Raw genomic sequence first — 14,826 nt, 5'->3', positions numbered from 1 at the left:
AAATAACTCCCTTTATTTTAAAATAACAAGTGGCACGTCCACACTACCAAGCCAGTTATTTCAAAATAAGGGGCTGATTATTTTGAAATAATAACTCCTGATTTCCACGAGGAATAATGCTTATTTTGAAATAGTTATTTTGAAATATCAGTTGTGTGGACGCTCCACTGCTGCTATTTCAAAATAACTACTCCCCAGAGGTCATTCAAAGTAATTTCCCCCCAGTGCTTCCTGGGGCTCTAAGTCAAGGTAGTGCGTCCACATTAAGGAGCCTACCTCAGACTAATTTCAAGGCTTCCCTGTAGTGTGGCCACACTATTTTGAAAGTTATTTCAGGAGTTATTTAGAAATAAGTTATTTTGAAATAATTTCCTAGTGTAGACATGCCCTTAGAGACTAACCAAAATCTATATAATCATGAGATTTCGTGGGCAATACCCTCTTCATCAGATGAATAGTAGCAGAAGTACCCGTCAATTGTAGGACCCATGTTAATTAGGCTAATTAAGTGGGCTAGATGTGTCCCATAGCTTTTGAGGTAGAAATGCAAATGTCAATGGCAGGAGAAATTGTCTTTGTAATGTCTTTATTTAGGCCCAGGGTTAGATATCAAATCTGTGGATAAAGTCTAGTTCTGCAGACTCTCTCTGTGATTGGCTGGTGAATCAATCTTTATCTACAGATTTGATCCGCACTGTTCTTCAAACATTTCCACATCTTCATCCACATCATTTTCTCCCAGTGAGCAGTTTTCTTTATGATGTTTCATTCTTTCAGCTAGGTCCTGCAACATATTCTTGCACTGCTTACACTTGACACATTTTCCTATTTTACCTGGGGAATAAATTTTTTGAAAATATTCTCAGATAGGGTCTCTTTTACACCCTGGAGCCATGTCAGCTTTTCTATGGCAAAAAGGTGGAGGAATTTAGGAAGCTGTGTGTGTGCTGAATAATGTTTTCCATTTTTCATTCCCATTTTCTTTCCAGGCTACTCCACTGTTGCTTTTTATGCTCTGTCTTTTCCTATATGGTCTCTCTGTTTTAAGACAATGTCTTAACTAACTCTGCCGTGCTTGGACCAGGTCCAGCACCACATAAGCACAGAACAAAAACAGTCTTATCCAGCCTGCGTCTGTCTTTGCATATGATAATCTGCTGAGAAACAGATATTGAAAGAACTTATAAGAAGCAATAGCTGATTGTTAGTATTTTATAGATGATCTAAAAAAAATATTATTTAAATAAAAAAAAATCTGTTTTTTTTAATAATTGATTTTAGCCATCCTGACAGGCACACAGACTGTCATAGGAGAAGAGGAAAGAGTGATGCCAGTTAAATTCTTTATCTTAAAGGGGAAAGCACACTTTGAGGATGTATTCATGTGCCTCAGTTTTTCCAACTATAAAATGGGAATGCTGATCTGTCCACAAAAGTGTTGTGAGCCTCATGTGTAATGAGCTTTCAGAGCTCAGAAGAGTGGTGCTCAAAATGTGCAAAGTATTATTCAAAACACAGTTTCTTGTTTGAGGATTTTTACTTGTGGTACTGCTTTTCCATGTCTGCAGCACAGGATTGTGTTGTGTCTTTGCAGAGTGGGACCAGTTTACCTTTCCTAAAGGCAGACCAGTGCCAGCACTCACAATATAATTCCTAGTTAGTAGAGTCCCTCATAGTCACAATTGTTTGTGCTTTCCCTCAGAGCTTCATTATACTGTTGCAGGATTGTGCCAAGTTATGCTGCACAAAATAAATAACCTGCATGCAAAGATCTCATCAGGACTTTGTTACTCTTCTGGTTTGCTTCTGGAAACTGGAATCCTCTAGCTTTGGAGGAGCAGCCAGTCAATAAATTGGAGGAAGAAGCAACTGCACAACCCCCCAAACTAATTTCCATTGCAATGTGCACCTTTCAGTTTGTTTCAATAAAAAGTTATTTCCCATGAGCTGGTGGTGAACCACATGTTGTAAGCATGACCAAAGAAAGGTGATCTGAACACAGTACTGAAAGCCAGGAGAAGCTGATTTCAAATATTTACCTCTCTCAGAGGTTTGATATGGAGATTAATGAATGTTTAAAACATTTTGATCTTAGAAGGTTTCTAAGTCTTATTATTCATAACTTCCTTCTGTTTTGGGCAAGTACCGAGTCCTGGGAATAAAGGGGAATTTGGTTCAGAGTATGCTGAGTATTAAAAAATGACTCATTCTGCAAAGGAGGAAAATGTTAGTCCACATATCATGAGATGCTCTAATTTGTTTTCTGGCCCTTTTCATGGATTCTCACCATAATATTTATTACAGCATCTGGCAAGCATAAGCAAATAGCTGTCTCTGGAACACCCAAGTCTCACATTCACATAGTCTTCCTAAGGAAAAGAGCATCAAATCTAAACATGCATCCATATGGCTTGTCCTTTCCTTAACGTGACATGATAAAGTGACACAAGGGACAAATCTTCAAGTGTCAGGAAATTCATGTGTTGGTATGTCCATGAAAGTTGGTGGAACAGACCTCCTGTTGATTTCACTAGAGCCATGTTTTGGCCCTGTGAATGAGAGCTAGAAGGGTGAAAGGATGGGCCTATAGAAGGAAAAGAACAACTAAGGCAGGAAATTCAGGAAGCTTAAAAATAAAGCACCCCTCAGCTTTATTGTATGTACACCTGATTGTGATTTTTCCTGGTGCAATCCTGCCTTCCATTTCTTCTTTTCAATTTACATTCACTTGTACAGTTGATGCCCATTTACAGATGTGTTGTTTAAACTTTATGTTACCGAACTTTGAATTTGGCCCATTTTCTCTGTAACATTTTTCAGAGCAGTCAAAGTTCTCTGACAGGCACATGGTTGTATGCCCCTTCTCCAAGGACTTTTCTGAAGGAAAATGTTTAAGTGGGAATCATCCTGGAGCAGAATGCAGGAGTTGTCATGAGGGACTAGTGCTCTCAACATGCCAAAATGTTGGCTGACTTTTAAATTTGCAATAGTCATCTGGTATTTTCCCTCCAGTCATTTCCCAGGATTATTTTGGAGTCTCTAAGAATTAAAGATTGTGTCCTGTGATTAATTTGTCCAACCAAAATTTGCAGCTTTGTGTCCAATTCATGCACTGAGCTCTTCAGAATGCCTGTTTTGATGAGGCTGGCTAAAATGTAACTAAATGGTGGTTGTGTATCCTTGACAGGCAGAAACACACCTGGGATCTCTGGAGCTTAGTGCATGAGCCTATACTGCTTAAGTTAAAAGACAGCTGGCCTTCAGCTAAGCACATGTCTACACTAGGAAAGTATTTCAAAATAAACACATTTGAAATAATAACTACCAAAATAACTATTTCAAAATAAGCTTATTCCCCGAGGAAAGCAGGAGTACAGATTTCAAAATAACCAGTCCATTATTTAAAAATAACAGGCTTGTTAGTATGGATGCTCCACTTATTATTTTGAAATAAGGGGGGTTATTTCAAAATAACTCCCTAGTGTAGATGAGAACTAAGGTTGCAGAGCAAACTCGACACTAAAGAGTTTTTTTGGGAAAATGGCCGGGTTTTTTTTTTTTTCTGAAAAAACTTCACTTATGTTCACACTGCAATCATGTTCTTTAAAAAAAAAAAATCGATAGAACAGAGGGTTTTTTCCAACATTGGTAATCCTCTTTCTACGAGGAAGAAGCCTTTTTCCGAAAGATCTCTTCCAGAAAAGCTTCTTCCGAAAGCAGCCTGCAGTCTAGACGTAGCCCCAATCTCTCTCTCTGTAAGTGGTCTAAGAGCCACTACATGGAGTAGTATACTACCTGCAGCAGGCACGTGGGTTACAGTTGTACAGATATATAAGGAATAATCATGTAACTAAGCTTTTTCATCATTACAGGTTTTAGATTATGCAAATCGCATTGGCCGAATAGCAACAATTTTGTCCAGGTAGGCTTTAGTGCTGGATGTTTACAGTAAAGTTGAGTGTTTTAGACCCAAACTGTTCTTTGTTTAGAAACAATTCTTATTAAAACTTGATTGTGAATCCCATGACTTGGCAATCATGATATCCTGGGCTGACAAAATTTACAGACAGATCCTCAGCTGTAAATTCTTTGAGCTCCATTCAAGTGAGCTGTATTGACTCAAACTGCAATGAGCCAACTTTATGCACACATGAGAGTGTACGTGTGTATATATGTCTTCCCTCCAAAGCATGGAACCAGGACTTTGCTCACTTGCATGTCATTGGGCCCCTCTGACACTATAGCTAATGAAGAGTCTCCTTTTGTAGGAGCAAGGTTGTAGTTTCACTATCACCATGACATTAAAGCAGCCATGGTGTGCAACAGGGTGATAGCCACGAAACCCTGGATGGCCATTAAATGGTTACTGTCGTCCCTTGCCGGTCTTAGAAGGATTAATTAATGCTTCTAAAGTTTTTTGAAGACATAAAGTATTATCAATGCTAACAGTAGTATGAAAGTGTCCTGTTGAGGTACTCAGTAATAGAATCTGAAAATACATTGAAACAAATTTTGTTCTCAGCTAACCAGGTATAATTCCTCCCATTACCCGTATGTTATACCACCCCTATGTTATGCCATACATTATGCCATATCGTGTGCCACTCAGAAGCTGTAAGCATTAACATTTAAGTTCTAGAAAACTACTATTTCAAGATGTTCTCAATAAAAAGCAAAACAACATCTCAGTAGTGGCAGAAAAGAGGGCAAGGATAGGAGGGCTGCTTGTTGTGACTGAGCTATTGTTATTTTCTCCCCTCAGCTTGATCCCTTTCCTCTTAATGGTTCCTGTGTTTTGTCTGGGCAACACCCATAATTGCTACCAGAACTTCAGCCAGAAACATGGGTAAGCTGCTCCTAGAGCACCTGGCTTCCTCTGAGACTGATGAAAGGAGTCACCAGAAGTAAACACTCAGGCTGTCTTTTGTCCCCTTTCTGGCGGCAGGTGTCTCTTGATGCACACAGAAACTGCCATGCTCATTGGCCAACTGCAAAACCACTGCGGTTCTGTTTGTTTTGTGATGTATTTCTATGGCATTGGAGTCTTCCTGATCGCCTTCTTGATCAGCTTCATCGCCATTATGGTAAGAAATATTGTTCCTGTTCCTCAAACAGTGAGTTGCAGATGCCAAGGATGAGAGTGACCGGCGGGTGAGGGGGGGAGAGGAGAGGCAACAGACTTGCCAGCAATGTTCCCTCTACTCTTTTCCATCCATGTGCAGATTTTTTCAATCAGTGTGTGGAATAAATTTTGTTATGTGTATGAAGGCATGTGTGTATGTGCACCACCAGCAGAAACAACACATCTAGCTGCGGGTGCTCTGTTAATTAGCTGGGTGGCATTTGAATCTCTCCTAAGTGACCACTCAAGCACACAGCTTACTGGGAACACAGCTTGCCAGGCCCCCGGGGAAAGAAGGGGGAGGGTGGTTCCAAGCTCCTGGAAAGGCCAAGACCTTGGGTAGAAGGAGTGAGTCTGGGGGCAGCCAGCCCTCAGCACTGCCAGGACCAAGTTGCACCCCCTCACCCAGCTCTTAGCACTGCATGGGGCTCTGATAGTGATTTAAAGGGCCCAAGGCTCCAGCTGCCACCGGCAAATTGCCAGGCAATCATCTCAGCAGTCCCTAGATCAGCGTGGGCAAGGGGCTTCCAGTGGGCCAGATCTGGCCCCCCAAGCCACCAGATATGGCCAGTGGCCCCCTCGCTGGAACCCTTAGGCAGAGATCAGTTCAAATCCAGCTGTTCTCTGCTCTGGAGGGCTGGGGAAGGAGAAGTCTCATACTGTTCCCGCCCCCCAGCAAAATCTCTTAGCTGCCGTTGGCCAATCTCTCAGTTTCCAGCCAAGATGAGCCAAGAATTTTTGCCGGGAGCAAGGGCAGTGTAGAACGCCTTCCCCCTTCCCCTCCTTCTCATACCAGAGCAGAGCCACGTGGAGCACCAAGCCAGCTCCACCCAGAACCTAACTCTGGCACCCCAGTGCCTCCCTTCCCCAACTCTCTGCCCCACATACCCAAACCTTCTGCCCCCTCCTGCACCAATACCCCATCCCAGATCTGGCATCCCAGTCCTCTGCCCCCGTTCACAAGCCCCTCCTAGCTTAGGTCACATCCCAAAATCCTGCATCCTAGCCCCCTGACCTAGGTCACCACCTGCCTCCTTCACCCAAACTCCCTCCTAGACCCCGTTCTCCTTCCTGCACCCCAGTCCCTCACCCCAAACTCCCTTCTGCACCCTATCCCCATCCCAGATCCTGCACCTCCTCCATTAATATCATGGGAGAATGCAGCCCTCAACCACTTTCCAAATTCTTGGAGTGGCCCCCCATCAAAAATTATTGCCCACCTCTGCCCTAGATTCACCCCCTTCAGTAGAGGACTCTAGGCACTGCCACTGCCACTCCGTGCCTCAGTTTCTTCATCTATAAAATAATAGTGATACTGACCTCCTTTGTAAGCGCTTGAGATCTGCAGATATAAAGCTCTATATAAGATGTAGGCATTGTTGTTATTATTATTCTGGGCCAGGCCTTTGCCTGACCAGGTCAGAATTATAGAGACATTTTCTTTTCCTTTCTCCTAACCTCCTCTGACGCTGGATTGTATTGCTTCACCCTATGGGTAGTTATAAACAGATGCTGGCTTTTGTTTGTGATTTGCCTACATGTCATTGTGAGGAGCAATTTATAATTTACTAAAATAAAAACACATTTTATTTAGTTTGTGTGTGACTGTCCTCTTCCCACTGGCTATCTGTAGATGTTCCAACCAAAAATCCTATCCCTTTTGGGCACAGGAATTACTCCACCCAGCTCAGAAATGTGCACTCCTCTGAAGTGGAAGGCAGCAACTATTTAACAGCATACAGCAACGTTATACAACAGCATAAGGGAGAAAGTGGAGAAAACTATTGAATCCAACTGAAATTACAGGCACAATATATATGATTGAGAACTGGGCTGGGATACCAGGGTTAACACATGTACCAGAGGATATGTAATGATCGCAAATGGGCAAGGCTTCAGTCTTGAATTGCATTCAAAAGAGGGATAATTTGTTTTAAAACATGTTAGGAATGATTCACTGTTTCCTGGAGTCCAGCTATGAGGCCTGCCAGCTGCGGGAGAGGGAGGAAAAGGCAAAGGGGGAGGTTACCCTGTGGCCTGGTGATTCAAAAGGGCCTTGGATGCCTGGCTGCTGCTTCTGTTACTGTGGCAACTGGCCAGAGCTCCAGATCCTTTAAATCGCTGCACAGCATGCTACAGAGCCCTTAGCTACATGGTCCGGATGGGGTTAGAGGGCCAGCATGGGGTGCACAGCGCAGTTTAGTGGTGCTCCTGGGCTGGCTCCCCAAGCCCCACCTCTTCCATCACAAGCCCTTCCCTTTCCAGAAGTGCAGAGCCAACTCCCTCACCTTGTCCAGCCTCCTGCCCCTCCATGCCAGCTGTATTAGCTGCTGCTAGAATAAAATCATAACTGACATCTGCTGTCATGCACTAAAACATACATCAGCCACCACTTCTCTCATAGATGAGTTATGCCATTAGTTGTCCATGATACTTTCTTCAGAAGTATCTTGCTGGCCACTGATGAAGGCAGGACACCAAACTAAATGGACTCTTGCTCAGATTTGGCACGGCAGTGTCTATTTTGCAGCTATTTCTTAGATTAAATAAGTACCCCACAAAGAACAACCAAGCAGCACAATTCCTGTACATGGCTTTGATGTACACTTCTTAAATCAGCCTGTACATGAGACACAATGAATTATACAGTTGCATTTTCTTTTCTAGGTTCTTCTCATCAAAGCCCGAGCTTTGTACAAAAGGTTCATAAACTCAACAGGATTCCTGGGCGATCAGCAGTGGGCAATGATAAAAATAGTGGAACAACGAGTAGTGTTCTACCCTATTGCTTTCTTCTGTTGTTGGGGCCCAGGTTTGTAGAGAGCTATGTTATATCTGCCAGTTTCCATGCTTGTGTTCTGGCCAGTTGGCATGGTAACTGAAAATAATGAAGGCTAAAGCAATATCACTTTATCAATCCTTTTTCACAGCCGTTATCCTTGGAATAGTGAAGTTGACTGTATCAGTGAACAGCAGAATCTACATGGCTCTTTATATTCTTCAGGTAAAGTACTCCAGTTTGAACCTTTTCAGAACTTCTCTTCTCTCCTTTTTTGGTCATGTGAGTTTTTGGTTGGTTCTGTAGAATCATATAACACTGGAACTGGAAGGGACTTCAAAAGGTCATCCAGTCCAGTCCCCGGCCTTCACAGCAGGACCAAATACTGACTAGACCATCCTTGGTAAATGTCTGTCTAACCTGCTCTTAAATATCCCCAGAGATGGAGATTCTACAACCTCCCTGGGCAATTTATTCCAGTGTTTAATCACCATGACAGTTAGGAAGTTTTTCCTAATGTTCAACCTAAACCTTCTTTGCTGCTGTTTAAGCCCATTGCTTCTTGTCCTATCCTCAGAGGCCAAGGAGAACAATTTTTCCTCACTCCTCCTTGTAGCTCCCTTTTAGATACTTGAAAACTGCTCTCATGTCCCCTCAGTCTTCTCCTTTCCAAACTAAACTAGCCCAATTCTTTCAGTCTTCCCTCATAGCTCATGTTTTCTAGATCTTTAATCATTTTTGTTGCTCTTCTCTGGACCTTCTCCAATTTCTCCACATCTTTCTTGAAACATGGTGCCCAGAACTGGACACAATACTCCAACTGAGGCCTAATCAGCGCAGAGTAGAGCAGAAGAATGACTTCTTGTGTCTTGGTCACAATGCTCCTGTTAATGCCTCCCAGAATCATGTTTGCTTTTTTTGCAACAGCATCACACTGTTGGCTCAAGTACGCCAAACAAAATGTACAGTCTGCTTCTTCCCCTGCAGACCATGCGCAGAGGAGCCTTTGTCCAATTTATGGATGGAACTAGGGAAGGATGTCTGTAGTCATCCTTATGTTTGTTCTTTACATGCTTTGCAAGGTCTCAGGAACCAAACAGAAGAAGCTGGGCTCCTTATGTATTAGGGCATCTAGGTGCTGGAAATACTTAGAAAAGATCAGATCTTATATTATTCTAGGTCCATAAATGGACTTGTGAGGCATTAAAAACCCTTGTAATGCAGGGCCAAATGTAGACCCTGATATAAACAACTTGAATACTACTCTTTGAGTTTCTATAGAACCTGAATGTAAAACCTTGGTTTATGATGCTGTTAACCAGTAGTTTTCTTAGAGGGCTGTATCTTGAAGCTGCAGTAAGCATAGGGCACTAAAAAATTCCAAAATTCATGTGTCATCCAGGAATGCAGACAGACTAAAACCTCATAAAGAAAAATGAAAGCACAGTTTTATGAACAAAGCTGCCACTTGTTGAATCTCTTAGGGCCAGATAATGATTATCTTACATTTCTGTTGTCCTTTTCTTCCCTTTTATATTCCCCAAAGCACTTTTGCAGACTCATCCTGATCATAAACTATATCTAGGAATCATTTCCCCTCTACTGAATGGCAGCTGCCCCTGAAGTAGAACCCAACAGCTGTTTCCTAGCCCAGAACATCACCATGCTGCACCTCAGGGCAGGAAGATATAGAATCATAGAATACTAAACTGGAAGAGACCTCGAGAGGTCATCAAGTCCAGTCCCCTGCCCTCATGGCAGGGCCGAGAACCATCTAAACCAGGGGTTCCCAACCTTTTTCGGTCCCCGTATCCCTTTGGCTTTTAGTAAACCGTCCTGTACCCCCTATTCAATATGAAAGGAAATAAATTCTAGACTCCAGAATCCACAACTTTTTTTCACTAACACTACTACTTTTGGAATATTTCAATTAGGATAATCTAGTTATTTACCAAATATTCCCCATGCCCCTTTGACAAACTTCTCGTACCCCCTGGGGGTACATGTACCCCAGGTTGGGAACCCCTTGTCTAGACCATCCCTGATAGGTGTCTGTCTAACCTGCTCTTAAATATCTCCAGAGATGGAGATTCCACAACCTCCCTAGGCAATTCATTTCACCACCCTGACAGTTAGGAAGTTTTTACTAATGTCCAACCTAAACCTCCTTATATGAAGAATCCTGTCTCCGACTGAAGGTCCAGAGAAAACTCAGCGAGACAGCATTAATTCCCTGACTGACATTTGACCAGGACATCAGAGTTAACAGTTCTCCATTTGTGAAAAGAACCAATGGAGCTTTTATAACCAGGAGTGATCAGGACAAAAGCGAGCAATTGCTCAAAAGAAAGCAACTCCGGCAGCACAGCGTTCCTCTAGCACCTCACGGAGTGAGGCCTGCCTTAGTGTGAGGAGGGTCATTTAAAATCATAAATATCCAGGCCCGAAAGCAGGAATTTATCAGGTATGTGTGTGATTTTTTTGGTAAATATGGACTGAAAGGGTACAAACGTACACACACCCCATGGTGTCCCAAGTAACTGTGCTCCAGACAGCGGTTTGTACAGAGCTGTTCCCTGTAGGACTGTGCTACCAGTAGTAGTTACTAATTTGTAGGATCATAAGGAAATGCTGCTGTAAGATATTGCTACGAGAAGTAGCAAAGTCCTACAGAGAGCAGGTACATGCGTATGAAGTGTAGGAAACTGTAATTGTAAAACACTAATACCAGCATCTAGCACATTCCTATAGACCCATGATTGTTATCATGTTTCAGTCATCACACCCAGGGCTCCAGTTGAGCCTTAATCGGCGCAGAGTGAAGCACACAAATTACTTCTTGTGTCTTGCTTACAATGCTGAGATTGGCTTTTTTTGCAAGAGTTTTGCGTGGTTGATTGATATTTAGCTTTTGGTCCAAAGCACTTGCAAACCCCTCCCAGGCTGTGTCTAGACTGGCAAGATTTTCCGCAAAATCATCTGCTTTTGCAGAAAAACTTGCCAGCTGTCTACACTGGCTGCTTGAATTTCCGGAAAAGCACTGACAATCTCATGTAAGATTGTCAGTGCTTTTCCGGAAATACTATGCTGCTCCCGTTCGGGCAAAAATCTTTTTCCAAAAGACTTTTGTGCAAAAGGGCCAGTGTAAACAGCTCAGATTTGTTTTCCGCAAAAAAGCCCTGATCGCGAAAATGGCTTTTGCGGAAAAGCATCCTGCCAATCCAGACGTGCTTTTCCAAAAATGCTTTTAACGGAAAAGTTTTCTGTTAAAAGCATTTTTGGAAAATCATGCCAGTGTAGACGTAGCCCCAATGTGTTATCATCATTCACTGCCTTTCTAAGTGCACTCTCCAAGCAGAGAGGGCGGACTGGTGAGGGGAGACCCTGAGGGCTGGGCAAGGGCCAGGACAACCCGCACATCTGCTCGTCCCCTCTCCTGCTCTGTCCTTGGTCTGCCTCATCCCCTTACATACTGGCAGCAGCAGCAAAGAAGCGCAGCAAGGCAGCTCCAACTCTCTTGGCTCCTGTGACTGCTCCTGCCCAGGCATTTTTGGGGGAGCACTCATGTCTCCCCCCAACTCACCCCTGTCTCAAAGCCATTATCTAAAGCATCAATGAAGATTTTAAACAGAAGTGTATCTAGAACTGGTCCCTACAGGACACCACTCATTATGCCCTTCCAACATGACTGTAAACTACTGATAACTACACCCAGGGCACTATTTTCCAACCTGTTTTGCACCCACCTTATTGTAGCTTCATTTAGGGTACATTAGTATGAAGAACTTAACAAAATCAAGATAGACTATGTTAACCATTCCTTTCCCCCTTCCACAAGACTTGTGAACTTGTCTGTCCTAGACACTCAGGGCTAGGGACCAGGAAGCGGGGGGGGGGGGAGGATGAGGACTAATAAGAGTCTTTTAAATACTCCAAATGTGTGACACGCTCCTTCAAACTGCATGTCGGATTTTTACAGCATTCTGTCTCCTGTCTGCATAGCAGTGCAGATAGAGAGGGGCTGTGGAGGGCCAGCAGTGAGAGCCAATTAATTAGGACAGCTGTACCTTTAAAAACCCTGCCAGGAAGCAGCCCTGGGCTTCTACATAGCATCCAAAGAGGGGTAAAACCCCCACTCTGCCCCACTTCTGCCTTTGCACACTCAGCAGGTGGCTCATCCCACTGTGGTAGCTGTTACCCCCTCTGCCCCTCTCTGTGTGGGGCAAAAACCCTGCTCAGAGGCTGGCAGTGTCTCCACCCTGAGCAGAACACAAGCTCCTACTCCTCCCTTCCTGCTTTTCCCCCCTAGACTCCTCTTCTGCCTCACACTAAAGTGGCTTGATTCCCCCAGGCCAGTACATTTCAGACCCTGGCCACTTCCTCTGTTTTGCCCCCTTTATATGCCCCTTGTAAAATGTAGTCAGCAGAAACATAGACATAGGAAGGGCAGGGGCTTCAGCAGAGCTATTGAGCATGCTCAGTAATCCTAAATTCTCCCTACATGGTATAGTCCTACACAGGGAGCTGTTCTGTACAAACCACTGGCCAGGGGAAGGCAGGAGCAGCTCCCTGCCTGAGCTCCTTGTCCCATACTCCAGCCAGCAGAAAGGTTGGGAGCGTGGGAAGCGGCGGGAAATCATACTCAGTCTTCCCCGGCTGGCCAGACCATGAGGGAGGGAGGCTCAGGCAACAAGCCATCCCTTCCTTCCACTGGCTGGCCAGAGCACACTTACTTGGGGAACCATGGGGGGTTGGATTAGAAAAGTGAGTAAATCCGATGTGCAGGAAATTGCAAAAGTGCATGGTTTCCATTCTGCACTGGCTGAAGAGGGATTTATGCTCTGGGTTCTCTCCTAGGCTCTAACAGCGGCTTCTCAGGGGCTGCTGAACTGCATCGTTTATGGGTGGACCCAGCACATGTTTCGCTGCATGAAACGCAAAGCTTGCCGTGACGTCGACACTCAGACACCTCTCTTACGTTCCCAGAAGAAGCACTATGCCAGCACGTTTCATGCCAGCACCCAAGACGCCACTGTATCTACATCCACGGTGTTGTGACAACGCTCCGCCGAGCAAGGAAGGAATGGGCAGCCTGAGAGGCAGCATACAGAGCCAATCAGCTCACTTGCTTGTTCTGAACTGTTTTGTGAGTAATAGACACACAGAGCTAGGATAAGGCTAACAAAACCTGAGCACATCCAGATGGAAATCAGCTGCTTTCTGTGAAGATCATAATTTATTTTATAGTTTTTATGGATTTTTCATGGATTATTTTACCTTTATAAGCCATTCTGTACAGTTTTTTCCTTATGAAAACATCCCCAGAATTTGCTGGGAATTGTAGGTCAGAAACCCTTTACAGCTCCAAAAAGACCTTTTTCATAAGAGTAGATAACCAGGAAGTGTTTTTCTTACCTCAGTGATTATCAGATATTTGTAATTACAAATGCACAATAAAGACAAGGTGACTATTTATAAATCATGCCCTTCTACCGCCATGCAAAAATTCAGATGAGTCCAACGCTGGCAACTAAATGCATTAAACTTTAAAGTCATACTGTCAGGTTAAAAAATCACTAGCCAGTTTCATCCCTATGCCTTCTAAACCCATTGAAGTTACATCACGTTTTTCTAAAATAGATTTCCTTGATTTCAAATTAACACAGTAATGACTTTGAAAACAGTAGTTAATTTTCATCATTGACATCGTTCAATTACTGTTTTGAGCATCATTTGGCTCTGATACCAAACAAACTAATTTGATTCATTTCTGCCCTAAAGACCAAATCACACTCGGTAGGTGAGTAACCCCATTTAAGTCAATAGGGTTTTTTCACTGCATTAGTACAGTGAGCAAGATTTGACCTGTAGTCCATGTGTAATAGTGTTATGTAGCACATCTCCAGAGCATCTTCAAAGCATCTTACAGACATTAGCTAATAACTCCCAACTACATCCCTATGAACAAGGATGTGGGAACAATTTATATAGTGGAGGTGCTGAGAGCCATTGAACTCAACTGTACACCTTCTATATGAAGGGTGGAGAACCTAGGGCCTGGCTCCCAGCTTTCCTGGATCTGGCCCCTGAGGCTTGGGGCTCCCTCACCCCACCATTGAGGAGCCTCCGCCACTCCCCTGTGGGGCTGGAGCACACAAAATCTACCGGCTTGCCCCCTTACCCCAGGCTTTGGTGTGCAAGGGTAATGTGTGGAATGTCTTTCTCCTTCTCAGTTGGGGGCCATGTCAGTGAGGGTTTGGGTTTTTTTGTTTTTGTTTTTGCTTCTCACTTGTGTACAGCCCACTAATGATTTTTCTGTGTATCAGTGGCCCCTGACCCCAAAAAAGGTTCCCTGCTCTATAAGATAAAACCCCTTCAGTGAAGGGATGTAGCAGCATCCTGCCAGCATCTATGCCTGTGAGGTAAGTTCAGTTATATCCATTGTTCAGATGGTGACCTGGGGACTAGGGATGTGAAAGGTTAACTGGTAACCATCACCTTTAAGGGTGATGTTCTGGTTAATTTTAACGGGTGGAGGCTGGAGCAGCTCCCCATCTTCTGCAGGCAAGGTCTGTAACATAAGTTCATGTATCACAAGCCAGGTATGAGGCCTGAGGCCTAGACAGCAATGGTCAAAACTTTGCTAATAAAAAGCAAAGAGAATTTGTGAGCGAGAGGCAGGAGTTGTCAGGAACAGGTCTGATATTACAGAAATACTCATACTTAAAAATAGTAGGCACAGGCCATGAGCACAATCCAGCATGGTCATAACAGAACACCTCATTAAGAAACACCTTGGTACCAACTGCCTCTCCACAAATAACATACATACCAACCCAGGTTCAGGGTCTAAGCTGACAACATGACAGATAGTGATTCAACTCCATGGTCAGGGTCATGGGTGGATTTAGGTAATGTCAGAGGG

General features: G+C 43.8%; 1 protein-coding gene across 1 annotated transcript in view; it reads left to right on the top strand.

Moving 5' to 3' along the window:
- Positions 1 to 13,089, top strand: part of TMEM116 (transmembrane protein 116) — a 34,509-nt gene extending 21,420 nt beyond the window's left edge. The window contains exons 6-11 of the mRNA XM_006121773.4: positions 3,873 to 3,922; positions 4,763 to 4,846; positions 4,946 to 5,084; positions 7,790 to 7,934; positions 8,053 to 8,126; positions 12,759 to 13,089. Of these exons, the coding sequence (XP_006121835.2) occupies positions 3,873 to 3,922; positions 4,763 to 4,846; positions 4,946 to 5,084; positions 7,790 to 7,934; positions 8,053 to 8,126; positions 12,759 to 12,959 (693 nt within the window). The 3' untranslated portion in view covers positions 12,960 to 13,089. The remainder of the gene's footprint in view (positions 1 to 3,872; positions 3,923 to 4,762; positions 4,847 to 4,945; positions 5,085 to 7,789; positions 7,935 to 8,052; positions 8,127 to 12,758) is intronic.
- Positions 13,090 to 14,826: the final 1,737 nt, after the last annotated feature.

Source organism: Pelodiscus sinensis, chromosome 15 (assembly GCF_049634645.1).
Source record: "Pelodiscus sinensis isolate JC-2024 chromosome 15, ASM4963464v1, whole genome shotgun sequence".
Lineage (NCBI taxonomy): Eukaryota > Metazoa > Chordata > Testudines > Trionychidae > Pelodiscus > Pelodiscus sinensis.
This window is presented reverse-complemented; position numbering and strand designations above follow the sequence as displayed.